At 39.0% G+C, this 16,943-nt stretch overlaps 1 protein-coding gene across 1 annotated transcript in view; it reads left to right on the top strand.

Annotated features, from left to right (window-relative positions):
• Positions 1 to 16,943, top strand: part of LOC128857959 (uncharacterized) — a 90,108-nt gene that overhangs the window by 54,024 nt on the left and 19,141 nt on the right. Inside the window, exon 3 of the mRNA XM_054093820.1 lies at positions 7,607 to 7,709. Coding sequence (XP_053949795.1) covers positions 7,635 to 7,709 — 75 coding nt within the window. The 5' untranslated portion in view covers positions 7,607 to 7,634. The remainder of the gene's footprint in view (positions 1 to 7,606; positions 7,710 to 16,943) is intronic.

Raw genomic sequence — 16,943 nt, 5'->3', positions numbered from 1 at the left:
AGATTCTTGCTAGCAGAAAGTCCCAACGTTTTCTCAAAGACAGCCTTACACTACCATTTGTATTGGTCCATAGTACCTTTCATAAAGGTCATCTTTCCAACGCCAGACGCAGCTATAGCTGCCCAAACCCTTACGCTACCTCCGCCGTACTTGATAGTAGATATCAAACTTTTCATTTCCATATCCGTATTTCTTCTTCTCCATATTTTAGTCCGACCATCATTTCGAATTATATTGAACTTTGATAACTTTAGACCAGAAATTCATTCCCTTGCCAATATGTGCTCGTGCAAACTCAAGCCGAAGGCGACGCGACGCGAATCAGAGGCCTTTTACGTGGTGTCCTGCTGAAATACCGCTATTATTAAGATATATTTTAAAAGTTCTTGAACACTTTTTCTGGATATCTTGGCGATATGTTGGACAAATTTCGGAGCACTAATTCCCTTTAATATGGAGCTTACATCTTTTGTGGACAGCTTCTTTGAGCGGCCGGTTCGCTTTTATTTTCATACGAATTATAGCATGTATGTATGTATGTAATACCAACGTCGATTTATCAACTGAAATTCTCGAATAACAGTACTTTACAGCTACTTTTTCAACGCTTGCTTTGCTTGAGTAAACCAAATCAGATGGATGTATGTGGACTTTTGGCATACCGACTTTTTGTTGTTTTTTTAATAATATATTTATAATTTAATTTTTTTATATTTATGAATAAATATGAATTCTGAAAAACTCCATTAACTGGCTTTTTCAATTATTGTATACCTTCTGGGAAATAATATTGTAAAATATGCTGCTGTATGTAGACTTTAGTCCTCTGTTTTCCGCACACCTTATCCATTTTCTTAAGCCAATAGAAGGCTGGTCATATTCAATTTGGTCCTTCCACCGGATACGACCGCTAATTACAATTTCAAACACCTTCTTCGTCGGAGCAGTTCCTTCAATACGGAGGACATGACCCAGCCACCTTAATCGCTGCAGGGTAACTCGTTTGACTATGCCAATGTCTCCGTAAATTCAGCGCGTGGTTCTGTCGAATGCAGTAACCGTCATCTATGCGAGTAGGGCCAAAAATCTTGCAAAGTACTTTCCCCACGAAAACTTCAAGTGTGGCTGCATTTGATAGTTTGACTGTCCAGGCTTCAGCGCCATAGGGAAGCACCGGTATGACGAACGTCTTATAGAGTGTTGGTTTCGTTCGTCAAGAGAGGACTTTACTACTTAATTGCTCACTAGCCCAAAGTAGCACCTCTTGGCAAGAGCTATCCTTCGCTAGATTTCAAGGCTGACATCGTTGTTGCTGGCAATGGCGGAGTCAAGATAAATTAAGTCCTTGATCACATAGGAAGTTGCTAACTTGGATCTGTGAGGCTGTAGGTGTTCGGTGTTAGCTTGGTCCTCATGGTTCTTCTCCAGGATCTGCCACAGTGTTAATATTTGGTCGACGGTGAAATAGCGCCAATTAAGGATTGGGTGTAGGGTCTCAGTTAAAGGGGAGTACCTCCCATATAAACTAAAATTTCCAAACCGTTTTTCTCCGAAACCACAAATGCTAACATAATGAAATTTTATACAGTTACACAAATTGCCAATATATATCTTATGTCCTCCTATGCAAACTGAAACCTTCACATAGCTTTTCTTTGGATAAAGCCCAACGCTTACGCTGCTTCCTTTCTTCCCAGCCTTCTTATCTCCTTATCTCCTTCACAGTGGTATCACACAGGACGAATTTTTGATTTTCGACCAAGTGTGCCCTCTCTATGGGAAACCATTTCAACCTTAACTAACCTACAGTGAGGCCTGTTATTGTAGTATTGTAGTTAGTATAGATATTTTTTAATACTTATTCAAGTATCACAAATACAAGAAATACCAAATCTTGTGCTTCAAATTCTCTATTAGAAGATTTAACAACAATTATTGTTCGGTGCAAAAAAAAAATTGCTGCAGTGATTTTTAAACTCAATCACAACTTGTAGAGGTGAATGATAATAATAATTAATTCCTAATTTTTTGATGTAATTTAATGTAACTACACTAGTGGACATTATTCACAACTGCCAGCCATGCAGCTCCATTTCATTGCCCGCCAGCATAAACCGAATTTATTGAAATTTCACGGAACACCTCAATTATTTGTAACTCAAATCGCACCACAAGTCCACCCACTAATTAGCAACAAATTTTTCAAAAATGCAGCCTGCCTGACTGCTAATGGGCCAATGCATGGCTGGTTGACCACCGGCGCTTATATGAGGACCCAAAAGACTCACACACATGCACAAGCACTTGGTAACAGTAAATTGAATTTATTTACAAATTTCAGCAGCTGACAGTATTTTAATTGCGCTCATCCATTTGGAGTCACTGCGATGTGAACTACAACAGCTACTTACTGCACCTGCTTCCCCACTTTCGCTATCTTTCCTCGGTGGCAGCCACACTGCGTGCAGCCTTGATTACTTAATTAAATGCCAACAATCACGGTGCATTAAGTGCAGTCGGCGAGTCAGTCGTCAGTCGTTGTGGAGTAAGGCACCTCTAACAGCAGGCGCAACAACAAATAACGCCTACAAGTACTTACATATTGGCGCTGTTGCTGGAAATGAGTGAGCGTTTGAACCGTTTGCCAACTAATACAAATACAAACAGCGACGCTGTGCCATTGTTGGTGGTGTTGTGCTGTGAGGTGGTGCATGGTTTTGTGGTCTGGAGTTGTGTGGCGAATCCATGTATGTGCTTCCACATACATACATACATACATGCACAACAAACCGTATCAACTTTAATCAATCAGTAACAAAACACCACGCGCCGCACGCTGCCAACAACAATGCAGTGCACCTACAAAGAGTCAAATAACAATTGCTGCCACGAGGCATTATTGCAACTATAGGCGGTGCATAACAGAGCAGAACGAAGTGTATGAATGTTTGTGTGCACACACATCTACACATAGGTTTGCTCGAGTTGCGTGGGTAACTGGATATCGCCTGGCAGCCGCAACGATCACCATTGTTGCCAACAATAAATTATGCCACAACAAGCAAGCAATTGCAACGATTTCACAGCACTTAAAGCGGCAGCCAGCTGAAACAACAACAACAATGTTAATATGTGTGGCAAACATGCAACCAAAATGCCGCCAACTGCAACTAGTTGCCGTGTGGCGTTTGGCGTGTGGTGTGTGGCATGCGGCATGCGGTATGCGGCAAACGATTGTGAAATGCGAGCAACGCGCCGCGACCATAAAAAGTTCAACGCAGTCAAAATGTAACGCCAACATCGGCACTTATGTTGCCACAGCAACGGCGACCGAGACCCTCGCCTTGGGTGTGCGTGTGTGTGTGCTTTTTTTGCCGCATGACGATAGTAATATTTATAAGCTTGCCATAAAACTACACAGTATTATTGATATGGTTGTTGTAGTTGTAGTTGTGCCCATGCCTTGCATTTGTTGCATACGCTGTTGGCAGTGGGTGCATGCAGCAAAAAGCATTATTCTGCGGCACTCAGCTACTTAAAGTACACAGAGTGCGCTTGTCTCGCCACATATGCGCACATGTGGGTGTGAGTGTGTGCGTGTGGGCGTCTGTGGAAAATTGAAATGAATCGTTTTAAATTCTATACCAAATTAAACGTATTCATTTGCCTAGTGAATGTGGCATGCAACGTGCGCGCACTGTACCCATACACACAGGCACACCTACACGAACCCATACACGCGCTCTGTGCGGAACTCTGCGCACTCTGCTTTTTCGTCACACTGCACACGTCTGCTCGCATTCACATAATCAGCACTTCGGGTGCTGGCAACCCCAACTGCTTAGTTGCTACTCCGTCTAAGTAACTTCTCATTCACTTCACTGCAGTTTCCTTCAAAGTGGGTTAAGATCATTAAAATTCGTTGCAATTTCAAGTATTCAGCTTGGTTGCTATTATTTTTGCTGTTGTGCTTTGTTGTTGCTATAAATAGTTGCTGGTTAGTAGGTGAATGTTGCAACAATGAAATGCCAGAGCTAAGGGATGGGCAGTGATGAGGGGTAAGGGTGAGTACACTTAAGTATGCACTCATTAAACTCAATGGGAATTCACTGCTAACTGTCTGCTTGGCAAATTAGCTACATAATAGTCGCTTCTGACAGCCACTTGTAGGCACATACACAAATATATATAAATACGCATCAGTGCATATTTTACGTAATTTCATGGGAAATATGTACGTACTAAGGTAAATACAATATTCAGGTTGCATTACGTGCGTCCAAGTGGCAGTTACGCCTCCCTCCAGCAACATAATACCGCACCAGTACCCTGTCCTCAAAATTTTTCTTTAAATGAACTAAATAGCATACATCCTACAGATGCCAATTCGGCATACACGAGATTTCGGTATTTTTTAAATCCCGGATATTGCGGGATTGTTTCTCAGGATTTGTATATTAGTTTCATGCGAAGCATATGAAATGTAGGCAGAAAAATACCTTTTTATAGTAAAAACAGCAACATTGATATTGACTTTTTAACAAACATGGATATGTTTCAACGATTTTGTTTTCGTTTCCGTTTTAATACAAAAAGCAATGCATACGAGTACATATTGGATTGGGGAATAAGTTCGTAGCCTTTTTACTAAAGACTTTTATTTGAACAAAAAACAATAATTATATGAATAAGTTAATCAATTAACTGCTGTTTACAACCTATTCCCACCTCTCGATTAATTTTTTGATGCCGTTCCGTCAAAAATCGCCTGGTCTGGTGTGAAGGAAGTTGTTAAGCCAGTTTTTATGTTCTTTGTTATCGAAGATAACACTCTTCAAATGGCCCGGAAGGTAGCGGAAAAAACGGTAATCGGGCGGTGCAAAGTCCGGCGAATACGGCGGATGCTGAAGGACCTCCCATTGGAGCTCTTGGAATGCGACTTTGACGACTTTAATGACTTGTGCAACATGGGGCCTGGCGTTGCCGTGACGGAGTATGGTTTGACCATGTCGATCAGGTATTTTCAGTCGAATATCATCACACACGCGATGTAGCTGGCAATGTAGAGCTCCTTGTTGACCGTGGCATTCTTTTCGAGCATTTCCCAGTGCACCATGCCCTCCCAGTCTCACCAATCACATATCATGATCTTTTTTGGCAGAAGATCCGGTTTGACTCTCGGCTTTGGTATATCTTCAGGAGCCACCCACACCTTTGAGGTATAGCCACCATTTCTCATCTCACGTGACGATTCGGTACAAAAAGTGTTGTTTGTTGTTCTGCGTGTTGCTCGATGGCGGGCGAGATGCTGAGAAGCATTTTGAAGGCGACTATCTTTGTTTTTTTTTTTGTTTTGTTGAGCTCAAGAGGCATTCAGGTTCGCAGTTTTTCGGTAAATTCCATCGACTGGAGGAGATTAAGAATCCTTTTACGATCGCAGCTCATTTTTTCCGCCAATTCACGGCTGTTTTGACGACCGTTCTCCTTCAAAAGTGATTTGAGACGTTCTTCATTGAATTCAAAAGGTATTCTGCTGCGGAACGTATCATCGACATCAAAGTCGCCTTTTTTGAACTTTGCAAACCATTTCCGTGCTGTATACTCGCCTATGACTCCTTCTCCACATACGCCGCAAATGTCTCGGACTGCTTCAGCGGCTTTTTGACCTCGATGAAGAGCAAATAAGAGCAGGTGCCAAAAATGTTTATTCTTGCCTACTGGGTATTTCATTTCTAAGCCTCAAAACTAATAAAAAATTAAATAACTCAAAAATATAAAAAACATGGTTTTGTAGAGCACAAAGAGTTCTATCCAATGAATACTTACCCTTGTGAAATAAAACAAAATATAAAATCGCTATGAACTTATTCCCAAACCCAATATTTTCACATAATTTTGCTTGAAGCTTTGTTGAATATTTTCGGTTTTAAGTTCTCTTTTGCATTTATTGTGCCATAAGTTCTTTTTCTGAGGAAAAGAAGATCAGCTAAAACTAAAAACATTTATTGACTACATAAATGATTTAATTTCCCAGTTGAGGGTACATTACATTTGGACTACCAATAAACAGTACATTTTTGACTATAAGGCAAAGCAAAAAAATATGTTTGTTGCATTTTTCCCCACTAATCAGTAAAGGTTTACTTGCAATGCAAAATAAAAATCAATATAAGTAAAAAATTACATTTACTGCATTGTTACTGCTATAGCAAAGTGCCCATCTATGGAATAAATCAAAGCCTGTTGCACATAAATTGAGAAAACATACTTTGAACGAGAAAACATACTTTGAACGAAATGTACAATGCAACGAGAGTTTTTTCTAAAACTTCCAAAAATTATGGAAGAATATTTGATGACTTCAAAACCTAGATTTTTATGGTTTTCACGGTTTTGCGAAAAAGCTCTTGAAACAATTCAACAGTCCGCTAGAAACCTAAGTGGCTCAGTTATAAAGGGTGGTTAAATTTCCAAGGCCCATGTTGAATGTAAACCACACCTAAACGTCAAGTCTTTTTCTGCATTTCATTTGACATTTTTCAATTTCAGACTAACTCAATTTGAACCATAGAAAGATGCACAATCGAACAAGGCGTTAAATTTATTTAGGTTTATTATGAAAACGGGCAGGAAATGGCAACAGTGAATGACCAATTTTCGAAGAAAATCATCTTCAGTGATGAAGCACATTTTCACCTCAGTGGATTCGGCAATTAGCAGCGGGTGGCTGTTTGGTGCGGTTTATGGACCGGCGGCATCATTGGGCCGAATTTTTTCCAAAATGAGGCCGGTCAGGCCGTTACTGTGAATTGTGTTCGCTATCGTGAGATTATAACGAATTTTTATGGCCCGAATTGGAAGTTATGGATGGGGACGATATGTGGTTTCAACAGGACGGTGCCACTTGTCACACAGCTAACGAAACAATGGCTCTTTTGCGCGAAAAATTTGATGGCCGAATAATCTCACGTCGCGACGATGTCAATTGGCCACCAAGATCATGTGATTTGACACTGTTGGACTTCTTTCTTTGGGGTTATTTGAAAGAAAAGGTGTACGTCAATAAGCCAGCAACAATTCAAGAGCTAAAGGATGAGATAGTTCGGCACATTAACGGCATAGAACCTCAATTATGCCTCAGCGTCGTCGAAAATTTGGAACATGGAATGGAGGTGTGCCGCCGAGGCCGCGGCGGCTATTTGGCCAATATTTTGTTCTATACGTAATTCAATTAAACCAATATTATCATAATAAAGACAAATAACAATAATTTTTTAAAAAGGTTGTATTTTATTCAAAATCAACACCGGCCCTTGAAACTTAACCACTCTTTACTATTGTAATTAATTTGAAATTTTGCATCTGGGCCCTTTTTACTCTTCACTGTTGGGCTTAAGCAAATTTTCAATGCATTCTGCCCAAACTGACTTATTTCGTGTATTTCATCTCTATAGATTTGTATGAAAAGTTCTTCTCTCAACTTAGATATTTTTATGTACTTTTAAATCTTCCTGATATTTCTATACCAACGAATTTATGTAAACGCACATTTTCACCTTTTCACAAATTATTATTTTTAATTATTATTATTTTTGTTTATTTTCAGATTCAACAACATAGCGCACAGCTCCAAAATGTGGAGCCCACAAAAAGGTCCTACACGATTGTGGGACCTTAGGCTTAGTCATATATTTATTTTACCTTTAATGGTGAGTCCAATATTAATACGCAAATATATTTTTATAAGCCTTGCATATTTGATTTTTAATAATAAAAAAATGGTAAAAGTAAAAAGTTAAAGAAAAACTGGCTACAAGGAGCCGCACAAAGATTCTCATTAAAAGGTTAGGGGTAGTCAGAGACACGAAAAAATTATGATTTTAGCATAAATACATAATGTTTCGACTTTAGCAAAATTTCAAAAATATGAAATATGAATAATTGTAAAAGTTGTCGCTGCTTGTGTGGAGCCCGTTTCTCCAGAAGTCTCTTGCGGTGATCATTACAAGTCCTTGGAGATGCATCTAAAATCAATCGGACAAGAGAAATTAGTTTTGTTGATCGACGATTTTTTTTACAAAATTAACAATATGGCGGCCTCAGCAAATATTTTTCACATTTTCGAGAAAAAACCGATAATTAATTAAAAAAAAAAATTGAAATTTTTTAAACGAAAATCCTTCTATCAAGCACAAGTTTTTTATGTTCTTCAAAAAAAGTATAAATTTTATTGAATTCTACTAAGCGGTATTTAAGTTACAGTGATCACCAGTTCAAAAAACATGGTTTTGAGAAAAACGCATTTAAAGTTTTGCTATCGATTTATGTAGACTTATACGAATTATTTAATTACTTACTCTGTATCATCTATTCCTAGGCCATATAATAGTTTTTCAGCCGTCACAGTAGCTTTCAAAATATCGAATACCTGTTGCCTACTTAGTATTCTACCTTCTCGAGTCTTATCGTTATCTGCCACTTTGAAACGTGCAGCATCCAGCTACTTGCTCTCGAACGCTCCGGAACACCCAAACGCCCTTTGTTAGTTGTTGAATAACTCGAAAAGTATTTGTCGGATTTACTTTAAATTTTCGCACAATATTTTTAGGGTATTATGCTTTAAAAAAATGTCAAAAAAAATTTGTTGAAAATACTGACTACCCCTAGCACGTTAAAGCCATGTAGCAGGGTATTACGGTTTAGTCAAATAACTGTCAATTATTATCTCTGCATATGTAAAGCAATGCACTAGAACCAGTGCACTAGAACTAAGTTTTTACTTAAATAAGTGGTAGTGAGCTATATGAGTCTTCACTTATCACTACAATTCTCACCAAGGGTATGAAGCGTTTGCTCTTACAAGCTTTAATATACTTGTATACTAAGGCTCTTTTCCGATCTCTATCTGGTGTTCTGCATGACTTGAGCGTAGCTATAACCAAGATGTACAGAATGCAAAGGTAGGACCCAAATCAGACCGTTAACCGGTTCTCAGCCATTTAGAGGACTCAGGTGACTTAGTGGCGTTCCCTTAAAAAATTATTGAAAAGTCTGAGCAGCAGCAATGTGCTTCGAAGCAAACCCGTATAAATGAATTATTTTCAAAGACTAATTAATTCACATTATGAATATGTAAAACATTAGCAGTTAAATAAAAAAAAAACTTGATAATTCGGAGTTTTATTTATTTTCTCTCAAAAATTTCAAACCATTTAATATTTCAAACACTCGATATTTTGCAATATTTTAAGTCCCTCGAATTTCGAATTAACGGGAGACGACTGTATACATATATATATTCTCTCCCTCACTTTCGTTTTCGATTGCATAAGTTGGGCGATTGATCCCCCGAAAACTAATTTCAATATTCCTCAGCGAAGCAGACGAAATCATGATTCTTTCTGATTAGGTAAGATTTGAACCAATTTTGTTTCCAATGCACCAATTTCTAGAACTTTCAAAGAATTTAATTTGCTTTCAAATTATATTGGCCTAGATTTTTCTTCAAAAAAGTACCACTTCAAATTGTTACTAAATGAGCTATTGAACTAAATTTTAAATATTATCTAATATTCTAAGTTCTCGCTGTTTTTTCGATGAAAATACAACTTTATTCTGAAAAAAATGGTTACAAGTGAATCAATGAAAGTATTGCCCATCGCTGGCTACTACTTTTTCCCATCTTTCTGGTAGATCTCGTATACCGTCGCGGTAAAACTGTTCATCTTTTGAGGCTATCCACGGATCAAGCCTTTTTTTGATTTCTTCATATGAATGGAACTGCTGGGCAGCTAGACCATTTGCAATCGATCGAAACAGGTGATAATCGGACGACGCAATATCTGGAGAATATGGCGGGTGGGGTAGGATTTCCCATTTCAGTGTGTCCAGGTAGATTTTAACGGGTTTGGCAACGTAAGGCCGAGCGTTGTCATCTTGTAGAATCACTTTTTCACGCCTCTCCGCGTATTGTGGCAGTGCTCGGCTCAATCGCATCAATTGAAGTCGCTATCGATCCCCAGTGCTGGCTTCGCTTGGTTTTAACAGTTCATAATAAATAACACCAACTTGGTCCCACCAAATACATAGCATAACCTTCGCAGCGTGAATATTCGGCCGAGGCGATGACGTTTCCATGACTTTCTTTTCTTTGGATTATTGTAATGAATCCATTTTTCATCACCCGCCACGATGCAATGAAGAAAACCCTTCCTTTTTTTTGCCGCTGAAGCAGTTGTTCACGTTCAGAGGCAAAAAAACGACGTTCAACATCCCTCGGTTTTAACTCATAAGGAACCCAAGTCCCCTGTTTGTGACTCATTCCCAAAGCATGCAGTCGCTTGAATGGATTGGCGGGTAACTCCTATTTTAGACTATTAATTTAGGCTAATTTAGATTAAATGAATGAGTGAATCAATAAATAAAAAAATCATGAATTTTGCGATGTGCAGTTCTTAAAGATCAGCCATACTCAAAATAAGTTTCAATAGTTCGAAAGGGTAAAGGGTACCGTTTAGGAATTATTCACTACTGACATCTAGGCGTCACTGTTGAAAGCCCCTTTATTTTATTTCTACCACATTTTATTGCATACCAAATTTGTGCGAACTAAAAACGCTACTAAGAGCTGAATTTTTCTAAGCAACTCTTTTTGGGAAGGCTTGGTAATTTTGTTCTTATCAAATCCGTTATTGAGCAATTTAAAAAGTAACGTTATAATAAGCTTCCACAATTTTGTGCGAGTGTGTATGTATTTTCCAACTGTTATGTGTGAAAATATGTAAATAAGAGCAAGAACTATCGCCTGAGAGGCGCAGAATAGGCGAAAAGTGCAGCTCAACTAATTGGTAGACATGCTGGCTCCACTTAGTCTTCTCGCAACAATTTTATGGTAATAAGTTTTGGTGGAATTTCGCAAACACACAGACGCTGCATGACAGCACGAACACACACACACGAATGCATTTCCATGCCTTAATATACTAGAAGTGTTATTAGTGCATATATATGTAGATATGTAGATATGTAGAGGCAAAATATATGGCAGCCACAAAACATAATCACAAAATATTGCTACTTTTACTACTAAACACAAATACATACACACACGCACAGACTCACACATACTAGCTTTCGAATGCGACATTCGCAAACGAACAGTAGATGAAAAAATCTCTACAGCCAGCCAGTCAGCCAAACAACCAACCAACCAACCAGCCAGTTGCACGAGGTACACTCCAGTCACTCTTCAGGTTCAATTAAGCTAACGCAGTTGAAAATACAGCAAATGATTGGCTTAATTCAGCCACCGCTCACTGGCACTGATTTCTGCTACTGGGGCCGACAATATTGTGTGTTTGTTCTATTCGTTGCGAATGCCGTTGTTGTTGCTGTTTTTGTTACTGTTGCTATTGCTGTTGCTGTTGGCTATGCAGTTCTCCATGAATTGTGTGACAAGAATGAAGTGTGGAGCAGCAGCAGTGGCTTTGAAATGGCTAAAGCCTAACTGACTGACTAGCCGGCTGGCTGACTGACTGACTGACTTCTTGGTGCATTGGCTAGTGTTCCATTCATTGCCAACACATTGGCTGCCTGGATGCCTGTTGCCTGAATACGGGAATGCCTATGAGTGCGAGTGTGGCTTATGTGTGTCCATGTGTTTACATATCCAGTATTTCCAGCTGCCAACATTTAAGTTGACATCAAATTGGCCAACATGCAAAGTGGCCAAGGCAAGTGTGTCGGGTATGTTAATTTGGCAATTTCATTATTTAGTTGCTCGTTCGCGCTCTCTCACTCGACAACTTTGCGTCAACTATGCATCTACTGTTGTTGTTATTGTTGTTGTTGCTATTATTATTGCACATATAGTATGCATGTTGCAGCAGCTGTTGCTGCATGCCATTTGCCATATGTGGATTTATTGCCGCTGCGTGTGCCCGAGTATGTGACAGCGGCAGGAAGGCAGAGGTGTAGTGGAATGAGGAGCCCAACACCAGTCAGATATGCATGTATGCGTTTTATTTCTTTATTTAGTATTATTCTAAATTATACGCACACATATACCGCGGAGAGAAGTTTTTTAAATCGAGCGGGAGTTAGTCCTATATGAGATTTAAAAAAAATTACTGTTAACAGTAGCGATCGACTGCATAATATTAATTTGGAAGGCTCTTTTCGAATCCGCAAAGATTCTAGCAGAAATAAACAGCTTTGTGCCGAGGTATTTCAATTTCTGCAAAGCCAATTGTCGTCTTCCAAAAAAGGTTTGTTAAAAGCATTGATGAATCAAGTACAAGTCCAAAAGCCTCTCTGACTTTCTAGTTTTCATAAGCTGAAGAAAACGTGAAAGCAATCACTAACAGCAGGTGGACTAATCTGGACACCTGCAGAGCAGCACTTGAACTAATACTGATTGAACAAAGAATACTGAATTTGCTGGCCGCTCTGGTTGCAGACCATAATAACGTTTCCATAGGAACCAAGGTGGTGACGAGTATCAATTAAAGAAGGTAAAATTGATTCAACACTTCTTGACTAAATGTTTCACTTTTCGCAGAAAGCGTGGTTACTGAAGAGCCAGGGTACATTTGGAAAAGTTTCGCTAGAAGTGCTGATTAGACATATCTGAAGAATGTAGGAATAAAACTGAAGTAATTTTCCAATTTAACTAAGCTTAGCATTAGAGCGCTACAGCGCCGTCAGAATTGGGAAGGACGTCTCTGAGCCGTTTGATAACATACGAAGTTTTAGTGTCACTGTCGTGTGAATTCTTTAGCCTAAACTTAATCACTCAATCACAATTTTCTATAAGAGCTTACAGTCATCGGGCTTAACAACCGCGCTGTTATCTCAAATCTTCATCAAATCTCAAGTCTTCATCTTCTCTTCAAACTGGATAATGAAGCAAAGCGAATAAATCTAGTGGTGAACGAGGACAAAACGAAGTACCTCCGGTCATCAAACAAACAGTCTGCGCACTGGCAAAACGGCAACCACATCGCTATTGAGAGTTATGATTTCGAGTTTGTAAGATACTTCGTTTAACTAGGAACCAGCATTTACACCGACAGCAATGGCAGCATTGAAATAGAAATTCCAAAATCCAAACTAGAATCTCTCTTGCCAACAAGTACTGCTTTGGATTAAGTAGGCAATTGAGTAGTAAAGTACTCTCTCGACGAACAAAACTAATACTCTATAAGGCTCTCTTCCTGCCCATCTTAACGTATGGCGCAGAAGATTCGATGATGACAACATCCGATAAAGCGTCCCTTGCAGTGTTTGAGAGAAATATTCTGTGGAATATTTTTGGACCTTTGTACGTTAGCGACGGCGAATGTCGTAATCGATGGATCAATGAACTGTATGAGCTTTACAGCGACACAGAGATAGCGCAGCGAATAAAGATCCAGCGGTTAGGGCTGAGCCATGTCGTCCGAATGGAAACAAACGCTCCCGCTCTGAAAGTATTCGATGCGATACCAGCTGGTGGTAGCAGAGGAAGAAGAAGGCCTCCTCTATGTTAGAAAAATCAGATGGAGCTGAACTTGGCTTCATTTGGTGCATCAACTGGTGCCGGTTAGCACGAGTAAGAAACAACTGGCGCGCTTTGTTGAGCTCGGCCAAAATCATGTAAGCAGTTATCGAGCCAATCAAGAAGAAAAAAGATAATTTTAACTTTAGTATAGGTACTTAAAATCAAATATGCGGATATTGCAAAGATTCCATTCCTCAATTTCTGGACATTTTGTATTAACGCTCATGAAATATTTGCAAACTTTTGAAATTATCGGATTCACTAGTTCAAAATTGTTAAATTTGATTATTCAAAATTCGAGGCATGAAGCACTTCGCCACATTATGGGCGCTAATATTTACCCTATTTATCTGGTAGGTGAATTTCGCCTGCATGCTTGCGTGCGCAGCAAATTGTGGGTGATTCGCCTTAAAAAGAAAGCCTGCCAGAGTCTTTTATTGGTATTTCCTTTGACTTTCGTGTACTGAAAACTTATACACTCTTTGAGGTTGGGGCTTGATCACTCAAGTAATGCCGCAGATCATTTCTTCACACCCTCCTCACTTCTTTTTTGAGGTGAAACCTCAATGCCCCACTGGAAGCCAGTACGGATTAACCTTTCAACTGTTCAAGAAGTTACATCCGCCTGTAATAATTTTCAAAACATTTTGAAGTTGCAAAGGACCCTGATACTTTGACCTCGGTTTAACGGTCCACAAAAAAATCAAGCTTTGAAGCGGGAAGATGCATTATGAAGCAATCATTTGTAGCAAGTCCATTATATAATAGGTATTGAATTATTTTGCGTCTCTCGAATGGAGTTTTTGAAAGCAGATATCAACTTCTGCAGCAATAAGGTAGGGATAGTGAAGAAATATTGAAGTCACAACTTGAAAACTTCCACTAAGCTTTTATAAAACAAAAGTGTATATGTGCAATTTATGTATTCGTCGTATTTTTCATCGGTGGTCCCGACCGCTGTCCTACGTTAACGGAGCGACCTAGTTTTATATCCGGTCAAGAACTGTTAGCTTAGCAGCATTCTCCGTACATATACTGGGAATGTGTATGCGGCTACAACACCAACAACAACAACTTTTGTTCATTTGTATCGGATAATTTTTTTTTAATTTCCTCTTGAAAAAATTACCTACTTTTTGAAATAATCCATGTACTGATACAATTTTGATTCGCAAAACCGGAAGCGAAGTCCTACCAAATTCTTCTGTCACAATCGGAACTTGCAATGTCTGAAAAATACGGCAGATGGGGTAGAATTTTCCATAGGAATATCTTCAAATGGCCACTCCTTGAGAAAAGAAGGAAAGCCATCTTTCTGTGCTGGGTGCCAGAATATGAAGATTATAATTCATACGGAAATTCTTCCCTACATCGAACTTTGATGGACCAGAATTTTAAAGTTATCAACAACTGGAATGATAAGGAATTCATGCAACACTGGATCGAAGGGGCCAGGACAGAGAGAGGCTAAACAGTTTCTCCTTTTCTTCTGAAGAGCTTAGGTTCCTGTGCCTGGATAGAGAGAACTTAGGAACACTCACCAGACATTATACGAGACATTATAATCTTCTTTATTGGTTCAGAAAATTAGGATTAACGGAGACAAGCTTCTGCCGTTGTTGCGTACTGGGTGATGCAACACCAGAGCACACCTTCTGCAAATGTTTAGCTCTCGCAAGAGAAAGCATAGTGTGCCTCTCTTGGTGATATAAAACAAAAAACCTTAGGAGCGCTCAAATTCATTAGAGGCCCTCAATTGTAGTCTCGCAGTCAAGCACAAATTTCAAGCAGATTAACATTTCGTTACTTGGGTATTTTCATTTGACAAAATTCTTAGCAAACCATCCGGTTTCTTTCTTTTTAAGCAGGATTTTTTCCTTAAATAACTGGTCTATTTTTGTGATACACTCAGGTCACCTAGTGGAGGACTGATTACATCATTCCATTCAATAGGAATTTTGCCACTCTCTTTCCGTCTCGGGAGAAATGAAGTGACTTTTACTAAATAACTAAATAACGCACGAATGGTTCAAAAATGGATAGTGATGCTGGTAAATAGTCTCGTAGACTTAGAATTGAAAAATCTGTGCGTCTTCTCAACGTTTGGAGTGTCTTACAAGCGGAAGCACTGGCACTAGGGGAAGCTTATATGCTACTGATCGCAGACTTTTCCTTTAAGGACAATTTCGCTATTCTTTCGGATAGCCAAGCTGCAAACCATGCACGAAATTCAGTTACAACAACCTCTAAGCTGCTGGAACAAAGCAGAAATGGCCTTAGCACCTTGAGGGTAAACCATAAAGTTACCTTAATCTTGGTCCTGAGGCATTGGAATGTTGAAGAAAATGAAAAAGCAGACGAACTGGCAAGCGGAGGATCTGCGATGAATAACATTCTAACAGAATCGGTATTCACACCACTGGGTGCAATCAAGAATGCTATTTCCTTAAAATATCTACAAACCGCAGAATGTAGATGGAGAGACCACACAACACCCAAAGTTAGCAGAACGTTATGGCCCACCTACAACCGTAAGCAAATGCCAATACTGACAAATATGGAAATTTCACGGCAGGGAAAATCGGCTTCTGGTCTAACTGTGAACGAGCCGCCAATTTGTAATCTATCACAGATGTAAAAAACCAGAAAAAAATGGAAAATGATTTTCCTTGAATACTTTGCCCTATCGAAGGGGAGAATGTCAACCCTGGACAAACCACTGTTCGAGAGTCTCAAAAAACTGGCTGGCTAAGACGACAAAAACATAATAAAGTTCTTAAAGCGCACAGAGTGGATGTATTCATGCTGTAAAAAGCCGTTAAATAAGTTGGTTTCTGAATGGTTTTGGTTTTGCGCTACTTGGATTCTGTATGACTCACCACTTCAACCAACAAACCAACGGGGTTGAATGTAGTGGAAAAATATAATATTTCTTTCATTTTTTCTAAGTAAAATTTAAATTTTTCCATAAAACAGTAAATCTGAAATTATTAATAAATTCCTCAGAAACAGTTAAGCCTATATAGAAGTGAGGTTGGTACGGTTTATGAGGAATTTTATTATCTTTAATTTCATATACCCCGTTTTAAGAGATCTCAACTTGTTCATAAGATATCCTTGATTAAGTGGAACCACCTTTTTGGCTGAATAAATTATTTACATTGCAAATATCTCAAAAACTTGTCGTTAAACAAAAATTTACTCGATTTTCGTAATTAGCTAGAGATTATGCATCAGGCACCACCATCGGGGGTCCGGGTACAGTACAATTAATTTTTTGTGTCTGCGTGCTGCACTTGCTAGTCTGTCCCGACAAAACAAAAAAGATTATGATTTGGAATAGATAATGGATCATTGATAAGGGTTTGCTGTGTGTGTTTTTTTTCTCCCGCATTCATTCCTC

The sequence above is a fragment of the Anastrepha ludens genome, chromosome 3, assembly GCF_028408465.1.
Source record: "Anastrepha ludens isolate Willacy chromosome 3, idAnaLude1.1, whole genome shotgun sequence".
NCBI classification, from domain to species: domain Eukaryota; kingdom Metazoa; phylum Arthropoda; class Insecta; order Diptera; family Tephritidae; genus Anastrepha; species Anastrepha ludens.
This window is presented reverse-complemented; position numbering and strand designations above follow the sequence as displayed.